General features: G+C 40.8%; 1 protein-coding gene across 3 annotated transcripts; it reads right to left on the reverse strand.

Moving 5' to 3' along the window:
- Positions 1–2,753: 2,753 nt before the first annotated feature.
- On the reverse strand, positions 2,754–9,457 carry irx2a (iroquois homeobox 2a). Of its 3 annotated transcripts, XM_070879903.1 has the most exons (6): positions 9,310–9,326; positions 6,462–6,683; positions 5,142–5,550; positions 3,955–4,644; positions 3,622–3,685; positions 2,754–3,304 (listed from the first exon to the last, which is right to left on the reverse strand). In XM_070879903.1, exons 2-5 carry the CDS (start codon positions 6,462–6,464, stop codon positions 3,642–3,644), a joined length of 1,146 nt encoding a protein of 381 aa, XP_070736004.1. In that variant the 5' UTR covers positions 6,465–6,683; positions 9,310–9,326; the 3' UTR covers positions 2,754–3,304; positions 3,622–3,641. The 3 variants fall into 3 exon arrangements, with proteins under 3 accessions (XP_070736004.1, XP_070736003.1, XP_070736002.1); XM_070879902.1 differs by lacking the exon at positions 6,462–6,683 and having other exon boundaries at positions 9,310–9,457; XM_070879901.1 differs by lacking the exon at positions 9,310–9,326 and having other exon boundaries at positions 6,462–6,698.
- Between the last annotated feature and the right edge of the window lie 14,454 nt (positions 9,458–23,911).

Below are 23,911 nucleotides of genomic sequence, written 5' to 3' on the forward strand. Positions count from 1 at the left end.
TTAAATTCTGTGCTATGATTAATGTTAATCGCCCTACCCAATCACCACCATCAATTCCATATACAGTGACTTTACATCGAAATACAGGTATTTTCTCAAGACTGTTTAGAGTTCAGCGAATTTATATTTTACGAAATAAATATACCTTGATATGTATTTAATGGGAATTCCTGTTAAGTATTTATGATGAATATGATTTGTAGACAGAGTAAGTAAAATGGGTTGTACTGTATTGTCAATACACTTTCTATCTTTAATGAAGATAATTAGTTCATTCAAGGCGTAGACTACACTACCTTTCTGGGCTATTTAATTGTCAAGGTAAGTGTAGAAAATGCAGCTGATTGTCTTCATTAAGGCTTTCAAACTGTTCCCATTAGACTCGTGAAATGCTTCTTCAGCTGCCTTGAATAAGCCCATACATCTGCAACCCCTGTCCAGCAGGGATATTGGGCTTTCAAAAAGGAGCTTGTCACACATAACACTGTCACATTTACGCGCGGTTTTCTGTTTTAGTCTGTATTTTGCATTTAACCAAACGATCAGAGTAAAGCTTTTCCCCTAGCAAAAAAAGGGCGGCCGGGCACTCTTGCAGAAACAATAACGCTTTCATTAGGAACAAATGTTGACATTTGAAGAGACTAGAGAAAGGTACAGCGGCAGCCCGGCGTGGAAACCGCCTCCAGTAATGTTTGACAACACCGATATTCCCGCAGGAACCCACCTGAGATTAAAGATTAAATTTCAATAAATCAGCTCGAATAAAACGCCGTGAACTAGATGTCTGTGGACTGTTTGCCTTTACGCTTAAATCGCTCCCGCTAGCCTTTGGAGTTGTTTTTCTAAAGCCCTAGAGACACGTTCCTATTCATATCAATCACTATTTAAATAGAGTATACTTTCTTCACTTCGTGACCTTTGAGTCCCCGTTATGCAACTGCCGAATTAATGAATATTTTGGTCTACTGGCAAAATATACAAACGATATTTTAATTAACATTAATAAAAAAAAATCACAAGCATCATCACCAGATGTCCTGTGACAAAAAACTATTATTTGACACTGAATTTTCAGTTAGCTGCAAATAAAACTCACAAACTCGAATTCAGATGGAAATTATTAAGAATGATTGTTTACTTTTGGGGGCGCGGCAATGTAATCTAGTTAAACAACTATGCGTGAGTTTGCATTCGGTTATTACTTTTGTTTAATTACCAACAACGTGGATAATTTGAGGGGGGGAATGAATACAAAAACGTGTAGTTTATACCGGCTATTGAAAATTAGAATCTTCAAACACTAAGATACTTTTGCTCTGATTATTGTTGCGGGGGTTGTCAAACACTGTTAATATTTTACAGCACTTTAACAACGCTTGTTTCTTGTCAAGCGGTGAAGAAATATACTTATAATAAATGACAAACGGCAAGAAAAAAAGGCCATCACTCTTTCCCAATAAAAGAAGTACTGTATAACAATATCAGGCTTGATCAATGAATGGGTCATTAGACACTTAACATCCCGAAGGCTGATGGCTTCAAGTGTTGCAGGGGATCACTTTCAAATGCCCTTCGCTAACGAGAAGTGACCAACGCCAACAATTTTCAGAGCGAAATAAGTCACTGGGGAAGCTATCAGAGCCTGCGTGTCAATTTCTCCTGTTAAAGCAATTTCTCCTCAGCCGCCAGATTGAGGCATTTGAGATGGCAGATGTTTAGACAAGATTTTATAAATTGTCGAATATCCTCCATAATGAACACCGACTGGCCGCTCCAAACGGAACAGCAACTAGTATTTCTCCCGCTGGGAGCTAATACTCCCCTTTAAAAATCGCACAGTATAACATTATTACTCATTCCATGGAGCGAAATGCATGGGGCCTTTGAAATATTTTGAGATTGATTACTGCGAAGTCAACGGCGTTGTTGTAGGTCGTCTACTTGTCACATCTCCTAATTTTGGATATTTATGTTCCTTTAGAAAATATTCTAATTATAATAATTAATTGGACATCTTTAGTTTTCCGTTAAACGTAATGATCCGTGCCACTGTGGCCTTTAAAAAACAGATTATGGATAAAACAAAGCAACCTGCTGATGGCCTGTAGATTTTCAGCCTTCCGTGATCTTTCCCCATTGTTTTGCGTAAATGTATATTGTTTACCGCATGTTGTATCAAGTTATCATTGCACTTCAGATATTCCAATTAATTTTTTAAATATTAAAAAACTGCACCAACGAGCTTTCAATTGTTGCCACAAACACTACACCGCATGAGATCCAATAATTCACCTTTACATACAATTTAAAATGGAATATTATCGGAACTTGGAATTTATATAACTAGTCTATAAATTGCATGCCATTTAATTACTTAACACAACAGGTAAATGCGATAAACCCGCCAAATAAGCGATACAACTGCAGCCTAACTATGATCCTGAAATTGGGAAATGCTTTAAAAAAAATATATTTCAATGTTTATCTGCTTTTGTCTGCCATTTAAGTATTCAGTCGGCTGGATATTGAAGCGTTGACGCATGTTTGATATCGTTTCTCAGCTTTACTGCCTACATCCAAACAAACAAATAATACTTTTGAATTGAAATAAATATCAAACGCATGTTTAAAGATATTTTAATTCAGTTTCCAAAACCAAAGCGAAATAAAATATTTTAACGTCAAATGAACCCTTGAAAAGGAAATGCCAAATAATTCAAACAACATTTCGAAGAAAGTGTAGTTGCAGACTATTCAATTTTATTTACATTTAAAGATATAAATTAGCAAAGAGTCCTTATAACAACCAAACAGATTGTAACTGTCATCACGTTTCCAAAAAAACAAGCAGATTTATTTACAAAATGTTCAGATTCCATTGCAATACAACTTGCATAAATTACTAGAAGCTTTATGTCGTCATTACAAAAATAAATATCAAATGTTTTCCACTTTTCAGATACTCAAGTTCTTCAATCACATTGTTCTACTGTATATCTACAAATAGTTTTACAATAAAGCCGCATTACACCTAGAACGTGGCAAATAAACGGATCAAGTGAAGAAAACCTGAGAAGACATTATTTTCCAAAAGTCACATATACAGCATAATAATTAACTAATAAATGCACAGATATGTTGTACGGATTTGCTTTCTTAATAACATAATCTGTGGAATTAAAATAGTGCTCTGTGGGTCTTCTCTATACAGTGGCACAAGATGTGATCCGGTACTTTACACATTTTTTTGCTTAATAGCTGGGGGATGGCTCGCTGACATTTTCAAAGCAATTGTGACACCTACCTGCAGACCAAGGAAATAAAAGAGAATCCCAGTCAACCAACTCGTTCAATTGTTAGCATACAACTGTCACAATTTTAAAGACACATAAAACACAAATAATTTAATATATTGCAGGATTTGTGACGGGGGTCATAGTTATCACATACCCCATATATTAGTTAGTAATAAATAATGGTATGAAATAAGTTAATGCAATTTTCAGTTGGAACAATATTTCATTTGTGTGATCTTTTTCTCTCACTTTGCAGCACATTTGTTTTCACTGCTTTGGCTCTAAACTTTGTAATTTAGAGGCTTCAATGCATATGATCACTTACTTGCACTGCTGATTATACATCTATAGATATGGTTGCACTCCTACTGTGCAGACATCACTGGGGTCTGTCAAAAAATACAACCATCATTTAGTCACAGCTCTCTCTATGTATATCTATCGACCTACCAACTAACTATTATTGCTAGTACAGATTTTCATTCTTGAGATAATAAATAATCTTTGATATACCTTGCACATATGCAATTCAAATATACAACATTGCAGCGGGAGCTTTGTACTGAAACTACGTTTTAAGGGCGGTTGATGGCTATGGCTAATGGCCTGCTTTTCACTGCAGGTCTCTTGTAAGCAGAAAGCTTGAATCAGCACGTACCTTTTTTGGAGTCGTAGTTCGTGGCCCTGAAGTGCTGCTCTAGTTGGGAACTCGTATTTTTAAGAGAGTCAGTGTTCTGCTTGTGTATGGAAGCAGTGTTTAAGACAGTCTCGTTGGTGCTGTACCGCAGAATGCCTTGGCTTTGCAGATGATTAAAGTTGGCATAGTTGGTATAGTTAGTGTAAAAGGGAGAAGTGTAGTAAATGGGCCTGCCAAGGATTGAAGTGGCCGGGTAGGTAGAGCTAGATGATGAAGAAGAGGAGGTCGGCGATGAAGAACAAATCTGTCCGATCTGCTGTTTAATATCCGAGGTGGCGATTTCCGCTAAAGACCAGAGTTTGGGTTTGCTGACTTGAGTCTGTGAAGCTGACGAGATGATACTATTCAGGCTGTTTTTATTTCCACTTCCCGAGCTTTCATCTTCTTGAACGTCAAGGAGAGTGGCATCCACCCTGGTGAGAGGCGAGGAATTCATAGTTTTGTGAGAAAGGTCCCTCTCCTCATCATCATCATCGCTACCATCATCATCATCATCAACATCATCATCATCATCAACAATACAATTGTCACATTTTTCCTTCGATTCTGATCCAGATTCACAAATGCTGTCCTCCACTCTGCTCACTTTCTCTCCTTCGCATTCGGGGGAACAAGAGCTGTCAGTCAGCGTGTCAACGTGCAAACTAATACCTGGAATAAAACAAGAATGCATTTATAGGTTTTGCAAATAGATATATTGCGTACAACCACACTATAATGTGGTGTAATTGGTTCTGTTATGGAATTTATCAATTTCCCTTCATTTCCAAGTAAAGCAAAAGGTGCACTGCACGACAGTCTGGTTGCCTGAACAGGATATTTAAACGTTGAAATATTTAATTTAATATCTCTGTGTTGTAACTAGTATGTCGATGTGCGGAAAGCCGCCGAATTAGGTTAAACTGCTCGTCCAAAAAAGAGCATTTAAAAAACTAAAGGATCGCTATTATATAGATGTTTAAATCTGTATGTGTGCTTGTATGGATAGGAGTATGTATAGCATGGCGCTAATAAGTCACACGAAACATGAATACATCAAATATCGATTCAGATATTTGTTTTAATTAAATGTTTATTTTGTTAGTCGTAACTGCATATTATCGAGTATGGGGAACAAAGTTAAGGAGAATATTTTCAGAATCACAAACCTTCGTCCTCGGCTGAAGTTTCGTTGTGGTCGTGTTTTTTCTCAGAACTTTCTTCCTTGCTTCTTTCACTTTCTCCTAATTCTTCCTCTTCCTCGTCCTCACTCTTGTTTCTGGGAGCCCAGGTCATTTTATTCTCTTTCTTGAGTCTCCTCCTGGCGTTGGCGAACCAGGTGGAGACCTGGGTCAGGGTCATCTTGGTGATGATAGCCAGCATGATCTTCTCTCCTTTGGTCGGGTAAGGGTTCTTCCTGTGCTCGTTGAGCCAGGCTTTGAGAGTAGCCGTGGCATCTCGGGTGGCGTTCTTCCTGTAAGCCGGGTCGTTGAGTTGATAAGGATAGGCAGCGTTACCGTAAGGATGGTAACTGAGGGTTCCAGCCATTCCTGTGGTGTGGGCATCGTACGGGGAGCCCTAAAAATACAACAAAATACATCATCACTATTTCAGCAGACCAGCATCTTATGCATTGAAATTCCAATTTACTAATCACTGGGACTGGGAACATACAGTATTTTTTTCGTTTACTTATTGGGTCTGGTTAACATAATGCGAACTGAAATCTCATTTATTATACTTCATTGGTCTAAGAAGAGTTTCACTGTAGTTTGAAAAAAGCAGCAGTGTTGTTATTGGTGTATTTTAAATTAATGATCGAAGTTCTATTTTCATGGCACTTAAAGATGGCGGCGGGCCTCCCTCGTACCTTATCAACAACCACTTTCACAAACTTACAAACAATAAATCCAGTAAACTGAATTTGAAACAATTGCGGCTATTTTGTAGCCGTTGAAATGTGGTTGCACCGAGTAAAACACGAAGGCCACCTTCCCCTGACCTCTAATTATATGCGTAAACGGCGATACAATTAGCATCCGGCTTTACTTCCGAAAATTAGGAATCTTTTAACTTTGATCGTGCGCAATTCGCCACTTTTTCTCAAATGATACAATTTCGCCCTTTTCGAAACCATCAAACTTTTTTTTAGCTGACCAGCTGTAACAGCCACTCAAACTGTCGTGGCGGATATTTCAAAATCAGTGTAAACGTTTATTTTTTCTTAGTAAATCAGTACACTTTTTACATGCTTTCCGTTACCAAAATAAAAGCACAACATATACTGACTGGGTCTGCATATTGGCAGCACAATCCCTACTCCACTCAGCTAGATCGTAATTTGACAAGTAACACATTCGAACACTTTCCAAAACTAAACTTCATTAAAGTCAAAACCTTCTCCAAATTAAAAAAAGTGCAAAAGAAAATTATATTTTAAAATAATTCTTATATCCGCCAATGTAGTCAGTTTAAATTTATTGACGTACCATGTAGGACGGGAATCCAGTTGCGGGGTCAGTTGAGTACTGAAGCGGGTTAGTGAAGCCTGTAGAGGGGGCTGTGAATGCTGCCGAGCCCGCGTACGGACTGAACGCCGAGCCGGACGAAGCTCTGCCCAGCTCGTCGCTCCTCGGGGCGGTCAGTGCGGAAGCATTGTACGCCGGGCACGAGTAAAGAGCCAGCGAGCCTGCCGGCTGGTACAGATAGCCCTGAGGATAAGACATTGCTTTCCAAAAAAAAAGCACAACACAACACAAAAGAAATTGTAAAAAAAGAACAAAAGAGACAGAAAGAGAAGAGAGAGAGAGAGAAGAGAGTTCGAATGTTACTAGAGAACTAGCATATAGCTGAGCTCCCCCCTGGTTTGGCTGAGTGCTGGTTTAGGAAGGTGTCTGCATGGAGCTGCAGGAGCTGCTCTAGAGCCTGAGTGCTTTTGCTAAGCCCTGCTGCTGAGTTTCGGTTAGATAGAGCGGCGGCAGGCAGCACCTGTCAATCATCCGGCTTATTTACATAGCAGCGCCCCGCCCCCTCCGGCCTTGCCAACTCTGGGTTGATCAGGGAAGCTCCAGTCAGCCAGCGGCCGAGGGCACTCAGCTCACAGCCAGGGATCACTTTCCACAGCTCCTCTTTCTTTCATTCATTTTCTTTTCTTCCACCGGTTTCACCGTTTCGGCTGCCTAATTTAAACGCTGAAATGTTGTTTTTAATTCTCTCCTTCCTTTCTCCACCGTCTGCCTCCTTATTGCCCTACTTTGTACATCGCATTTTCTTTCACCCCCATGGCTCCCAGTTCTTGTCCGTTCTCCTTTATTTTCCTCCCGTTTCTTTCTCTCTGTCTTTTTTCTTTCACCCTTCGTCTGACCGTTTCTATTTTACAGCGCTTCACTTTCCTGCTATCGCCATTCCTTGTCTCGACTACCGTTTCTCCTGTGGCCCCTTTCTGAAAACATGCCTTTGCACCATCAATTACAACGGTTTCGCAAACAAAACCCGCCGCCGCTTCTACTGTAAAAAGAGTGTAACTCAACTGATTTATTTAAAGTGAGAACAAATTGGGAGTGCGCCATCCAACACAAGCTTAATGTTGTGCTAAATAAACCTGACACAATATTGCAGGTAACCGTCGGGGCTGTGTTGTTGGATTTTCTCATTCGGCATAAATAGATTTTTGAATGTCATTTATTGTATTTAATCTCTGATTAATTGATGATTCTCGCCTTTCGTTTTATTTTGCACGTCCGCATTTTCCCTTCACGGCAGTTTTCTTGGTAAACACTAACATGTTCTACTGGCTATTTCTGTCACCAAGTGACATTCGGGGCCTATATTTATTTTATATATATATTTAATATAAATGCATAATGAAAGTACAGCTTTTGGATTGTGGAATATATTCTGGCTCGGTGAGAGTTATTCTGAGAAATGAGCTGCGTTTCGGGATGTGCATTAGACTTTCCACAACGAAAATTAGAAACTGTTCCTTAAAATTCGACGAGTAATAATAGAATTTCAATTCGCCTGAAATAATGGGGGATTATAAATAAAAAATGAATTTAGATTGACGTGTGTGGAAATGATGCGGGACAAGCTGACGTTGTTAAACGTTTGTTTAAGATTGTTCGCAAGACTAATTGCGTCTCAGCCGAAGGAAATGCGTGCGCGTTTAAAGGAGTTTTGGAAATTAGTTAGCGATATCAGCATAAAGAAAAAAAAATCAATCAATTAGAGAACGCTGAAGTATATTCGGAAATGTCAAGAGCAAAAGACGGGAAATGGAAATGAAACGTTCGCCGGCTAGCTCTGGGGTACGTTTTAACGAACTTGAACCAAACAGGCGGTAAAATGAGAGAAATGCGTTCCCTGCTCGTGTCGGTTTAAAGGGTCAATTGAGGGAAAGAATAAATGGCGAAGCAGTTTGAACTTGGCAATGGGAGCAATGAGGTTGCAGGCGAGGAAGCTGATGGATTGTGCGCAGATCGCACTCACTGAGAGGACGCGATCCTGAACGAAGTCGATTGTGCTGAAACGTTACTAACGTAACACCAAACTGACAAGTTATCTGCATATAATATCTTTTTAAAAAACACTTTCGCAAGTTTTGTTTAAAAACAAATTGGATTCAAAGGGAGTCACGGAAAACCCAAATATATCGCACGGACGTGGATCTCAATTAGACCGTCTTCTATTGATGTGCAAACCTGATATTAAACCTAATCACTTGTGTGTATTGTGAGAACTTTTTGTAAATAAAAGATTTCTTAACAGATGTGGCGAAAAGCCCAGTACTTATTTTATGGATCACATATTGAGCTATATTGGGAAATTGATGATTTCTTATAATTAGTTGATCCTGGTTCAGATAATTTTTGGAGAAATCCATTCATGAACTGTCATGCCTCGAATTCTAGCCGGTGAGGACGCAGAGCGCCTGGTTGGCTGACTTTGATTGCATGCACTGTACCTTGCATTTACCAGTAGGTGATAGCGATGCTATGTAATTTTAATATTGCCTCTTTACTGTTACTAGTCAACCAATAGTCAGTTTCGTAAACTAGAAATCAATCTGTATGGTTGAACAGATTCAAAGAACCATTAGTAGATTGATTATTGTAATACAGATTGAATAAAGCGATTTGATACAATTACCGCCATTCAAATGGAAGGTCGTTCATTTCTCTTGGTTTCAGAGTTCAAACATGTATCCAAGAACAAAATAATACAACGGAAATAACATATTTACTTCTGTATTTACCGACAACCAGAAGAATTATACAAGGCGATTACAATTCTAGTTATGTTGTCATGTTGGACTATGAAGATTTTTACTGTACTCACCGTTTCATTGTTTTCATTTTAATAATTGCAAAGTGCCCGACGTTTTAATGGCAGCTCAACATGTCACTTGAGACAGTCGCTTACTTTTTGAATATGTAAAGCACGGAGAGATTCGGCATTCGTAGATGCAATATACTACGATTTTAAACAGGCAGCTCACGGTCTTGCCGTTTTCTTCTCGCCCTATTTAAATAGAAGCCGTCATCCATACACGGTGCGTGTATTTGCAATCAAGACAACTAACAAATACAATTACAATCGAGATTAGTAAACCCTCCATGCATCCCCTTGGGACTCACACTTGCAAATGACAGGAGCCTTGTCCCGTTGGAATTCGCCTCCTCTCGCATTAAATTGCATTAATTCACACTCTGGTCATTATCACATCGTTAAAATGAGAACAGTTTTGTAACCGGTACACCAATTTACTTCTGTTTTCCCCCTCTTTTGGTACGAGCCTCAGTAGAGATGACGTTTGCCATTTAAACATTGCAATCGCCACAAGTATGGTCAGTGCAATGTAAAAAGGTCACATTAGCGAAAGTAACATTATTTTAAGATAACGCACATCCGTCTCCTGCCATTCAGCTTTATGCAGTAGTTCATGTTCAGATTTGAATTTTAAATAATGTTTTGCATAAGAACAGAATCCCTTTCGAGAATATATGAGTGTGGAAGAGTAAACGGGGTAAGACCCAAGCCGCCAAGCCGGTCAGATCTTCACGACCCGCCGGGTCTTTCTTCTCTCTACAATTAATTAACACTTTGTTGTCATTGAAGGGGACATTTCTGGCCAGGACGTCAAGTGGCACGGGCCAGAGGTGTTAAACCGCACTCCTAATCGGATCTCCATTGCTTAGAAAAATAAAATCAGTGGCGTAAAGTATTATTTCAAGCTTTCTGTGTCATCATTAGGAAAATTGCGGCGTGGTTTGCAAAGGCAACTGCTGGCCGCAAACTTGTTTTCAGTATCGCATTATTTTTGCATAGAAAGAGCAACTTATTCCATGGACATGCGCGTTTCCTTAATTCAACGACGTCTTGTACTTCTGTAAAACTACTTTTTATTAAACATTCCACACCCAAAGTTCATTGGAAGTTCGGTGTTACCTTTCCTCAACTTGTGAAATCTTTTTTTAATCATGCAGGTTTTCAAATAATAAATACGTTAAAATATATACCTCGCTAATTCGTTGAAAAGTTCTCTATGTTCAACAATAGATTTGTGGAGATGGTCATTCTTGGTTGTTTAATTTGGGATAAATCTGCCACTTTCGTTTAGTTCTTGTGTTTTGCGAATGTGTGCACATTAGAGCAGCAGTGGATAACATTACTGTAATGTTATTACTTTATAATGATTTAAAGTAAATGAGGTCCAGCGTACATTTGGAGAAAGGATTATCTGCTATACTGCGCGGAGCTGAGATTTGAAAAATGACTTTGTCAGAAGAAATGGTCACCGGAAATTTCGAATTTCGAATTCTCAGTACTTTAAAGATTTCAAACATTGCTTGCAAAATGTCCATGCATTTTTAAATACATAGTTGCAGCTCTCCATTTAATTTGAAGTGGCGGGCTTGTGTTGATTTAAAGTCGGGAACACAAAGCACACACGGGGTGCTCTCACTTTCTGAAACATAGGCATTCAAATATTAGTTCTGCCGATTATTGTCCATTATAACTGGACGTCAGCGATACATTAATGAGCATTTCTTAATAAATACATCACCAGGAAAGGGAAGAATGGATCGCAGCCTAAACCAACAAGTGGATTTGCAAACTAAAGCTAACTTGTTGCTTAACGCAATATTCCCAGTATAAATAACACATACACAGTGTAAAAATGCAATAATCTAACATTTTCAATTTGGCTGAAACTGACAAGTACTTTTGTATCCCTTCATTTCCTATTCTATAAGACTCATGCCTAAATGGCAGCAAAACTTAAAAAAAAACAGGACTCTCCACTGTAGTGACAGAAACGATAGTGTTACTTTAGTACGTAATTCTCGATAACTCTGATGATCAAATTTAGGCTGATAAATGCTCGGACCGAAGTAAAGGCGATACTGACAGGAACAGTGGGGAGAGGGCGCTCGAAGAAGGATGACTGCTGCGCTTGGAGCTTAAGTGCAAACCGCCTGTGAACATTCGAACCAATGAAATACAATGTAACTGTATTTCTAAGTTTAAGTTAAAATAGCTTGAAATTTTCCCGAATTTTGCTAAATGCATATTACCTGAAGCAAAACGGTGATTCACATTAAATACTATTATTTATCAAAACTAAGCACTATTTGCCAGCGGTTGTTGGTAATAACATGAATATTAATCAATGTTGTTCAACCACAACCACCTCAAGTTCAGCAGCTCATTAAATCGCTTCGCAGCTTTTTGGGTGTGTAAATCAGATGCAAACTAAACTTGCAAATGTAAATACTTATCCTCTTAGTTCACTATTTATATATTTAGTATTGATATTATTATTAATTATACTATAAGCGTGAAACAATAGTAAAGGTACGATGTTTTAATAGTTGTATCCTGTCACTTTTTATTCAAGGACAGGTTCAACGAAGTTTCAGAAAGTCATGAAAGGAACATTAATCGTTAAGTTGATAATATATGCATGCGCGCCAAAATATTTGAGTTGTGACTTACTTGCCACGATTAAACTCGTAGTCCTTTTATGTTTCTCACAAAAGTTTTACATCTAGTCAGAAAAATAGAACAGGTATAGTAAAACTGTATTTTTTCATCTGTTGATGAAACGACTTAGTGAAGTAAACTTAGTTCATTTGAGAATCCCTGATTATAATTGCTCCACCATTGGTAGGCGTGCCTTCAGCTGCCTAGGCTCTAAGCTCCGTAATTCCCTCCCTAAAGCTCTCCGCCTCTCAAACTCTCTTTATTTAAGCTGCTCCTTAAAACTTACATATTTGAGCTAGCGTTGGGTCACCTGCCCAAGACACCTGTGGCCTGGTGTCAAATATTGTTTGATAACACTCCTGTGAAGCACCTTGGGACGTTTTACTACGTTAAAGGAGCTATATAAATACAAGTTGTTATTGTTGAACATTTGAATAAAATACTATTATTGTAGCAAAGTAACAGCATGCCAACACCGAAGCTGAAAAAATATTTACTTTCAGAGAGAAAAAAGCGAGTATCCATAAAGCGGCTCTTTGTATGATTATTTGATGCACGTTAAAAGATCAGAGATTAATTACGTTCTGTTTTCAAAAATAGACTGGTGAAAGAAAAGACTACTTGTTTATAATTTGCCTGAACAGGCATCATGAAGTACGGAATTAAAACATGCATGGAATATCGGATTATTTTATTTATACCTTCTAAACTATTGAAGGAAGATTTATCTCGACAATATTACGTAAAACTGGTCCTTGGTCCCTTGTGGTTCATTACTTATTGCTTCTTTGGCCAGAAAGCGCTCTGGACCTCCTGAGATCGTGAACAGTGCTCTATAAATGAAAGTATTTTTATTTTCTTATGGCTGATACCTGTATAGTTATTAGGTTTGTACTGATTAATTAAACCAACTGTTGTCTTTCATTCTACCTTAAACCCAAGTGTCCAGCAAACTATTTGTGAAATAATTGTTTAATATACATACTACACGAGGCTCATTTAATCTTACTAAAGCAAAAAAATAAAGTTTTGTTATTTCTGGTATTCATGAAAAGTACTGAATTACCGAACGCTTTCTCAATCCAGCAGATCTCTGAAAATGTTTCTATCGTTCATCACATTATCCTGTCCTGGTGTACACATGTGCACGCATGATTTGTAATATACCAGCAGCACAAGTCCAAAGACTTTGCGCTATATTCCTCTTGTTTTCACATTATTAATGACCTAACATAATGTTGTTCTTTGTCTCGGTCATATTACCATATGGTTAATTCCATTATTCCAGATGGAAGACGCCTTCATGTGTGTTCCTTGGATCAAGTATAAATAGATGATGGGCGATATTGTTTATAAAGTCACATTTTTTCGACAGAAACTAACTTCAGGTAGTCGTTGTGGATAGTGGCCTCCGTGACACGTCCGTCAATCTCGAATATTATGCGTTGAACTCACTGCAGATGGAACCTTTACTGGCACAGATGGAATTCAGACAGATATTGCTGTTAATATACGATGAAGTTATATCTGTTTACTGGCCGTACTTTCTCCAAAACACAAGACGAATTGTTCCCCAATGCATCAGCTACAATCCAATTGGATGGGTTACAGTCATGAGATGCAACAACACGCTGTTTTTGGCCGTTGAAAGCCAACTATAGGAATGGGACATGTTTTTTTGATTAATAAGTGAAACGTACATTATATGTATAGCTTTCTGTCAAGAATGTTTATATTTGTAGGGACATAGAATGCTGCACACAGGCGCATATATTTTATAATTTATAATTTATAATTGCTAGGGCACAGGTGACGCGATTTATTACAACGTTGATCTTTGCTTTGATTTACCTGACTAGGTTGCACTGTCAACCACTATTTCCATATGACATTTAACTTACTTAAAAAAAAACTGTAGCATAGTGTATATTCATTATTGCACAAGACTCATAAGACAAAAGTGATTTTTTGGGGGAGGAAAGGCAAAATTAAAATGACTTAGTTTTACAATTTCTTTCAGCAAAGTTCAACATTTCAAGCGTAGGCTATTCGTTTTCTCAATCGTTTTGGCCTCATATACAGAAACAAGCCCAAATGTCCCGAAGAGCTGTGCCATGGTTATTCAGATGCTAAAATAAATCTCAGATTTTAATATCTGAACTGTCCTCCACAAGAAAGTAATATTTATCATTTTCTATTTGCACGAATTACATTTCAGGGGTTACATGAGAGAGAAAAAGTTTACTTTCTAACCCAAATAACCAGGTGACAATACTGTTGCTTATCAAAGTCAGGTGACATTACAAAGTTTTCGCTGTGTACCATTTAAAGTAAAATATTTGGACAACTGGGCTATCATATTGAGAATTATTGGTGTTTGTTTCTATAATAATAAGATGCTTACAGAAGGAATTTTAAGAATAAGTAACACACTATTTAATTCTGACTTACACATTTGTGCCATATATTTCTATGTTTATAGATACTGAGGTATTTTAAAGATGTTTTACGTTTCCAGATATGAAAGTAGTTTGATTATTATAAACCAATATGAAGAACAGTGCACGCACTGCACTGAAAGAAAGATTATAGCGACAAGACATAGTTTTTGCTCGAGGACTGTTCTGCAACAGATGAAGATAGCAGATAAACCAATCACAATTGTGTGAACTTTGACCTCTGCCAGATTGAAGAATTTTACCCTCAATGGTAATCAGTCAACTGTGTTTAAAATGGCAAAAAATACCTAAAGGAAAATCTTATCATAAAAGTCTGTTTTGCCATTACGACTGGGAGTTGACTTGACGTCATTCTGTGAAAAGCGTTAAGACATATTTTCCACCATAGTTCTAGTGGAACAACTATCGTCCGTTGGGACTCGGGGCAGGGATTGTTCGAGGCTGGAGTAGAATTCCTCTTTGGTCTCATCTGTAGCATCCAGTGTTGGGGCGTACATGCTGATGAGTGAGTTGAAGAGCCATGAGGCGTTCATTTATCACACATGGGGAGTCTCTGAGATGGCCCACTAGCTCATTCTTGATGGTGAAGCCAACTCTGTGCAGGTGGCATTCTTCTTCTAGTTTGCCTTTCCAGAAGAAGGTGTAGCCACCACCTTGCTCTTTGAGCTGACATTCCCCTGCCTGCCGAGTCTTGCTTAGATGGTGATGTCAATGTTGAAGCATCTGAGCTCAGGGGCAAGGAAAGCAGTGCGGCATTCTGGTCTGTCGCTGTTGGGGTTGTCCATGAGGGTCCTGATATTCTAGGTCCTGAACTTCATTTTGAAGGGTGTAAGATGCCTGTGCATGAGTTCTTTTAACGTGGGGTGACCGTTGCATGCCAGCTACCACATGGGCTTAGCAGAGCAAGGTCTTGGTTCAGTGGCAAGGTGGTCCAAGACGGCTGGAGACCAAGCTCTACTGTATGGTTTTAATCAACCACTGAGACCATGCAATGCAAGTGATACCATTGGTTGCCAATATATGTATATTGGTTATTAACTTGATCTAGCCCAGAAGTATAAAAATAAAATGTTGATTGTCATTTTCAGAGAACAATGCTATTGTACTGGTGGTATTGTGCCGAAAGTAGTGAACAAAGCTGGTTACTTTCCATTAGAGTCCTATAGAAATCTTTGCATAATTTTAGCTATATTAATGTTGAAAATTCTGCAGAATCATATAATCAAGTGTTTGAAAAACGAGATATGCTAATACTATTATCCTTGTGATTTGTCGACATCAATTACATGGTGGATTTTAAATAAAACTGCCCACGATAGAATGCATGGGGTTGTGCATTCTAATTCGATATATTGATCACATCTTTCAAAATAAATGCCCTATTGTTCAAAACATTGGCCATGAAATTGCAGTGTCTTTAATGGCGTATTCTCAGAGTATGCCGTGTATTTCCTTTGAAATATCCCGCAAGTTCTGAACTTCTGCAGGCACTTGTGCATGCACGAAATATGGAACTTGCGGCCTGTCAATGTACGCAGTGTCAAGCCATCTGCGGAGGGTCTGAAAAAGGAATCCCTGATGCAGAGTTGGTCTATTTGCCCAATGACTGACCTGCAATTGCCCAGAAAAGTCGTATGGGTGATGCAAGCAGGCATAGGGCCTACTTGCATCAGTGTAAGTGGATATCTAAGTCTTAAATTTAACACCTTTAATCCTAAATTATGCACATACACTTTAGGAATGAGTTTATGCCAATATTGGTCCAGATTACAGTCTTAAAGATGTTTAAAATTATCAATAAAAAAAAATTGAAGTTGGTGCAATGAAGGAACATGAATAAAATTGCAATTCTGTACATTGTATAATTATTAGATTTTGGGATTCCATCGCACATCATTAGGGGATTCCCTTCATTATGCAGGCGTCGCATTAATAAGTGTATTTTTTGGTGGGTCCATAAACGCCCTTTCAAGAACCACAGCTCTCAGAAATCAGAGTCCTAACCACACCTTTAAATGCATGCACAGTGATCGGGCATGCCACTTGGTAAGAGGCTGGAAAGGTTGGCATGATGGCAGTAGGAATGCGCAGTGTTCTGTAGCTGTAACCACTTTTACCTTGATGGCACATGGTGCCTGGGTATGGACTGTGTGCGCGCCCAATCACTGCGCATGTGTTCTCACACTGCGCTCTGCTCTTTTATGTGCCAATTTGGATGACTCAGTGTCATCGATCAGAAATCAATTCAATTAAAGTGCCATATTTTCAAAGAGGGGCACACAATTAATTCCAAATTATAAAAAGGGAAACTTATCAAATCAAATCAAATCAAAATGTTACCCATGTCTACTATGCACTCCAGTTCCGCCAGTGCCAATCGGTCACAGAAGACCTCAAGCGTATCAGTGGATACTGCATGCTCCCTCACCTAAGCATGGACATAGCTGAAGAAGAGAGGTAGCAACCAGATCGAATAACCCTGTCGACCATGTGATGACTTTACAACACACTGCACTCTATCACTTCTTCAGACCAATGTTATCAATTTAGTTCAATTGCAAAAGGAGTTTTGGTACAAGTTTTCCTGAAGCTGTTCCAGCCCACTGTTGCTATGTTCTCAGCTGTTCACATCTTTCAGAGGTAGGGCTGTGGTGAAGTGCTATCTTTTTTTTATATTAACAGTGCTATTCAAGAAATGAATGTTGCAGTAAAAACTAAATCATTGTATCTTTTAGAAATTGTTTGTGTCAGTGAGAACAATCTAAAATGGTGACATTATTTGGTATGCCAGTGCACTGTCATGTGATATATCCCAGTATCTTAGGAGACAAAGCCTAGATTTTGCGGTCAATGTCGAAGTGCCAGTGCTCGCTGTTGACCTCAAAGAAAGCTGCCCAGAAAGATCTAGTAGTTTCTGTGGCATGGATTTCAATTTTCCCAACGTTAATTTGATTCCAGCACCAAATCAAGGGGATCTCCAGTCTCCAGCAACAGTGATGTCATCAAGCAGACTAAGCAGCCAATCACATTGAAGAATTCTCACAGAAAGAAAACCAGGAAGTAAAATGCACTGATTATCCTTCACAACTTATAAATTTTACAGAGAGCAAAGTAAAGATTGGGACATACGCGTGGGATTTAGGCAGAAGCTGAAATATCATAAACAAACTTTTAAAATAGTTTTTAATTATACCAACAACAATGTAATTTTTATCATAATTGAAAAATTTGACATTCCACAAATATAAATTATCTTTGCAAGTCAAGAGAGGTTGTTGAGCAGTAGTTAAGACTTAGTACGCCATTACAAACTCAATTACACCTCATTCAAAAGGCTTAACTTTTTTGGGGGTTTTAACAGTGATATTACAGCGTTAAAGCCAAAAAGTCTTATCAGTTCAGTGATTTTTTTTAAGATTGCTGTTTGCGGGGACTTCAGCAGCGAAACCTGTGAAGCAGCAGTTATCACTACAGAAACTTCTGGATTTCTGCAGTTGCATCTTCCTTAAAATGCAAAATCTGGTGCAAAAGTTTTAGCTCCAACAACAAACTATCAATATTCAATCTGTGCAGTAGAAATTTGTCGGCACTTACTTTTGGGCACAAAGGCAGCAATATGGCTACAACGTGAGCCCAAACTGGAGGCCTGAGTTCAGCCCGAACGTTTGCCTTGGACCTCATTTAAATAATCTGGCCAAGCCCACAGTGGCTTTTCACACACTCCTACTCTTCCTGGATCCAGATGAATTAAAAAAAAACATACATAGAAACATAGAAAAAAGGTGCAGGAGTAAGCCATTCGGCCCTTCTAGCCTGCACCGCCATTCAATGAGTTCATGGCTGAACATGCAACTTCAGTACCCCCTTCCTGCTTTCTCGCCATACCCCTTGATCGCTCTAGTAGTAAGGACTTCATCTAACTCCCTTTTGAATATATTTAGTGAATTGGCCTCAACTACTTTCTGTGGTAGAGAATTCCACAGGTTCACCACTCTCTGGGTGAAGAAGTTTCTCCTCATCTCGGTCCAAAATGTCTTACCCCTTATCCTTAGACTGTGACCCCTGGTTCTGGACTTCCCCAACATTGGGAACATTCTTCCTGCATCTAACCTATCTAAACCCATCAGAATTTCAAACGTTTCTATGAGGTCCCCTCTCATTCTTCTGAACTCCAGTGAATACAAGCCCAGTTGATCCAGTCTTTCTTGATAGGTCAGTCCCAACTTCCCGGGAATCAGTCTGGTGAACCTTCGCTGCACTCCCTCAATAGCAAGAATGTCCTTCCTCAAGTTAGGAGATCAAAACTGTACACAATACTCCAGGTGTGGCCTCACCAAGGCCCTGTACAACTATAGCAACACCTCCATGTCCCTGTACTCAAATCCCCTCGCTATGAAGGCCAACATGCCATTTTCTTTCTTAACCGCCTGCTGTACCTGCATGCCAACCTTCAATGACTGATGTACCATGACACCCAGGTCTCGTTGCACCTCTCCTTTTCCTAATCTGTCACCATTCAGATAATAGTCTGTCTCTCTGTTTTTACCACCAAAGTGGATAACCTCACATTTATCCACATTATACTTCATCTGCCATGCATTTGGCCACTCACCTAACCTATCCAAGTCACTCTGCAGTCTCATAGCATCTTCCTCGCAGCTCACACTGCCACCCAACTTAGTGTCATCCGCAAATTTGGAGATACTACATTTAATCCCCTCGTCTAAATCATTAATATACAGTGTAAACAGCTGAGGCCCCAGCACAGAGCCTTGCGGTACCCCACTAGTCACTGCCTGCCATTCTGAAAAGTACCCATTTACTCCTACTCTTTGCTTCCTGTCTGACAACCAGTTCTCAATCCATGTCAGCACACTACACCCAATCCTACGTGCTTTAACTTTACACATTAATCTCTTGTGTGGGACCTTGTCGAAAGCCGTCTGAAAGTCCAAATACACCACATCAACTGGTTCTCCCTTGTCCACTCTACTGGAAACATCCTCAAAAAATTCCAGAAGATTTGTCAAGCATGATTTCCCTTTCACAAATCCATGCTGACTTGGACCTATCATGTCACCTCTTTCCAAATGCGCTGCTGTGACATCCTTAATAATTGATTTCATCATTTTACCCACTACTGAGGTCAGGCTGACCGGTCTATAATTCCCTGTTTTCTCTCTCCCTCCTTTTTTAAAAAGTGGGGTTACATTGGCTACCCTCCACTCGATAGGAACTGATCCAGAGTCAATGGAATGTTGGAAAATGACTGGCAATGCATCCGCTATTTCCAAGGCCACCTCCTTAAGTAGTCTGGGATGCAGTCCATCAGGCCCTGGGGATTTATCGGCCTTCAATCCCATCAATTTCTCTAACACAATTTCCCGACTAATAAGGATTTCCCTCAGTTCCTCCTCCTTACTAGACCCTCTGACCCCTTTTATATCCGGAAGGTTGTTTGTGTCCTCCTCAGTGACTAACAAACCAATGTACTGCTTCAATTAGTCTGCCATTTCTTTGTTCGCTGTTATGACTTCCCCTGATTCTGACTGCAGGGGACCTACGTTTGTCTTTACTAACCTTTTTCTCTTTACATATCTATAGAAACTTTTGCAATCCGTCTTAATGTTCCCTGCAAGCTTCTTCTCGTACTCCATTTTCCCTGCCCTAATCAAACCCTTTGTCCTCCTCTGCTGAGTTCTAAATTTCTCCCAGTCCCCAGGTTCGCTGCTATTTCTGGCCAATTTGTATGCCACTTCCTTGGCTTTAATACTATCCCTGATTTCCCTTGATAGCCACGGTTGAGCCACCTTCCCTTTTTTATTTTTACGCCAGAAGGAATGTACAATTGTTGTATTTCATTCATGCGGTGTCTAAATGTCTGCCATTGCCCATCCACAGTCAACCCCTTAAGTATGATTCGCCAATCTATCCTAGCCAATTCACGCCTCATACCTTCAAAGTTACCCTTCTTTAAGTTCTGGACCATGGTCTCTGAATTAACTGTTTCATTCTCCATCCTAATGCAGAATTCCACCATATTATGGTCACTCTTCCCCAAGGGGCCTCGCACAATGAGATTGCTAATTAATCCTCTCTCATTACACAACACCCAGTCTAAATGGCTTCCCCCCTAGTTGGTTCCTCGACATATTGGTCTAGAAAACCATCCCTTATGCACTCCAGGAAATCCTCCTCTACCGTATACCTTCTTGTTGCTGGCCCAAATTCTCAGAGGGATTGTTTGACAGTAATTATCACACCATTAAAAGTGTACTTACACTAGAATGGACAAATCCTAACCTTTTCTGATGAGTTTATTTTGTATATATCAGGTAAGTAAAACAACTTCATGCTCTTCAATGTATTTAAATTGTGAGTCACTTAGCGAGATTTCATTATCACACAGTGGAATGTCGCAACTCGGACAGAAACTTTTGTGTGGTCACCGGAAGTTGATGTCTGATTTTCATAGAAATAACCAGAGTGACTATTTGCACTAGGTTGTTGTGTGTGCTTCTGTACATGCACACATTTGATCCCACCCTCTTTTTGAGCATGGGCCCTTGATTAGGTCACGCATGAGCAGTGTGTTGTACGAAGAAGCCGGAAGTCAAAAGTGGCCAAACCATGAGTCATGTGGAGCTGGAGCTGCAGGAGCCTGGAGTTGCTTCTAATTTTTGTATTATTTGAAACATTTTCGCAGCCTTCTTTGGGAGAGAAAACATTGGAGGTAATTTGAGAGGATGAGAGAGAGACCGGGGGCAGGAGAGAAGGAGATCACGGAGGCGGTGGGGGGGGGGGGGGGTGGGGAAACGAGAGACACTGGGTGGGAGGGTGGAGAGAGAGAGAGCAGCTGGGAGGGAGAGAGATAGACCAGTAGGGGGAAAGAGAGAGACTGGGGGCTGGGAGAGAGACAGAGGGCGGGGTGTTGAGACCAGTGGGGGCAGAGAGAGAGACCGGCGGGGGGGAGAGAGAGACCGGTGTGGGGAGGGAGAGAGAGAGAGGCCAGTGGGGGGAGAGAGAGACTGGTGGGAGTGTGGGGGAGGGAGAGAGAGAGACCGGCGGGGGGGGGGGCGGGTGGGAGAGCGGGGTGGGTAGAGACAGGCCGGGGATGGAAGGGAGGGTGGGAGAATGAGAGGGGGATGGGGAGAGAGAGACTGGCCGGGGAGTCGGGGGGGGGTGTGGGAGAGGGGGAGGGAGAGAGAGAGAGAGAAAGACCGGGAGACTGGAGGGTAGGGTGGGGTGGGGGAGAGAGGCCGGTGGGGGGGTCGGGGGGGTGGCGGAGACGGGGAGAGAGAGTGAGAATGGCGGAGGGGGCAGGGTGCAGAGAATGAGACTGGCTGGGCGGGGGCGGGGGTGGAGGGAGAGAGAGAGAGACAAGGAGAGGGGGGAGATCGGTGGGTGAGGAGGGGGTGAGAGTCTGGAGGGTGGGTAGGGGAAGAGAGACAGGTGGGGGGGGGGGGAGGGTGGGGGAGAGACTTGAGAGTGGGGACAGAGGGAGAGTTCAGCAGGGTGGGGAGAGAGAGACCGGGGGTATAGAGAAAGAGAGACTGGGATGGAGAGAAAGAGAGAGAGAGGGACTGTGGCCGATGGGGGGGTGGAGGGGGCTGGGGAGAGAGAATGACTGGGAGGAGAGAGAGGGGAAGCAGGAGAGGGGATGGGAGGGGAGAGACGAAACTCACGGAAACATAGAAACATAGAAAATAGGTGCAAGAGTAGGCCGTTCGGCCCTTCGAACCTGCACCACCATTCAATAAGAGCAAGACTGATCATTCCCTCAGTACCTCTTTTCTGCTTTCACTCCATACCTCTTGATCCCTTTAGCCGTAAGGACCATATCTAACTCCCTCTTGAATATATCCAATGAACTGGCATCAACAACTCTCTGCGGCATGGAATTCCACAGGTTAACAACTCTCTGAGTGAGAAGTTTCTCCTCATCTCAGTCCGAAATGGCCTACCCCTTATCCTAAGACTGTGTCCCCTGGTTCTGGAACCTCCCAACATCGGGAACATTCGTCCCGCATCTAACATGTCCAATCCCGTCAGAATCTTATATGTTTCTATGAGATCCCCTCACATCCTTCTAAAATCCAGTGTATAAAGGCCCAATTGATCTAGTCTCTCCTCATATGTCAGACCAACCATCCCTGAAATCATTCTGATGAACCTTCGCTGCACTCCCTCGATAGCAAGAATGTCCTTCCTCAGATTAGGAGACCAAAACTGAATACAATATTCCAGGTGAGGCCTCACCAAAGCCCTGTACAACTGCAGTAAGACCTCCCTGCTCCTATACTCAAATCCCCAGGCTATGAAGGCCAACATGCCATTTGCCTTCTTTACCGCCTGCTGTACCTGCATGCCAACTTTCAATGACTGATGAACCATGACACCCAGTTCTTGTTGCACCTCCTCATTTCCTAATCTGCTGCCATTCAGATAATATTCTGCCTTTGTGTTTTTGTCCCCAAAGTGGATAACCTCACATTTATCCACATTATATTGCATCTGCCATGCATTTGCCCACTCACCTAACCTGTCCAAATCACCCTGCAGCCTCTTAGTGTCCTCCTCACAGCTCACACCGCCACCCAGTTTAATGTCATCTGCAAACTTGGAGATACTATACTCAATTCCTTCATCTAAATCATTAATGCTTATAGTAAAGAGCTGGGGTCCCAGCACCAAGCCCTGCGGCACTCCACTAGTCACTGCCTGCCATTCTGAAAAGGACCCCTTTATCCCAACTCTCTGCTTCCTGTCTGCCAACCAGTTCTCTATCCATGTCAGTACATTACCCCCAATATCAGGTGCTTTGATTTTGCACACTAATCTCTTGTGTGGGACCTTGTCAAAAGCCTTTTGAAAGTCCAAATACACCACATCCACTGGTTCTCCCTAGTCCATTCTGCTAGTTACATCCTCAAAAAATTCCAGAAGATTTGTCAAGCATGATTTCCCTTTCATAAATCCATGCCGACTTGGACCGATCCTGTCTCTGCTTTCTAAATGTGCTGCTACTTCATCTTTAATAATTGATTCCAACATTTTTCCCACCACCGATGTCAGGCTGACTGGTCCATAATTACTCGTTTTCTCTCTCCCTCCCTTTTTAAAAAGTGGTATTACATTAGCTACCCTCCAGTCCATAGGAACTGATCTAGAGTTGATAGACTGTTGGAAAATGATCACCAATGCATCCACTATTTCTAGGGCCACTTCCTTAAGTACTCAGGGATGCAGACTATCAGGCCCCAGGGATTTATTGGCCTTCAATCCCATCAATTTCCCCAACACAATTTCCCGCCTAATGAGGATGTCCTGCAGTTCCTCCTTTTCACTAGACCCACTGTCCCCTAGCACTTCCGGAAGGCTATTTGTTTCTTCCTTCGTGAAGACAGAACCAAAGTATTTCTTCAATTGGTCTGCCATTTCTTTCCTCCCCATTATAATTTCACCTGAATCCAACAGTAAGGGACCTAGGTTTG

The sequence above is a fragment of the Pristiophorus japonicus genome, chromosome 5 (genome assembly GCF_044704955.1).
Source record: "Pristiophorus japonicus isolate sPriJap1 chromosome 5, sPriJap1.hap1, whole genome shotgun sequence".
NCBI classification, from domain to species: Eukaryota; Metazoa; Chordata; class Chondrichthyes; family Pristiophoridae; genus Pristiophorus; species Pristiophorus japonicus.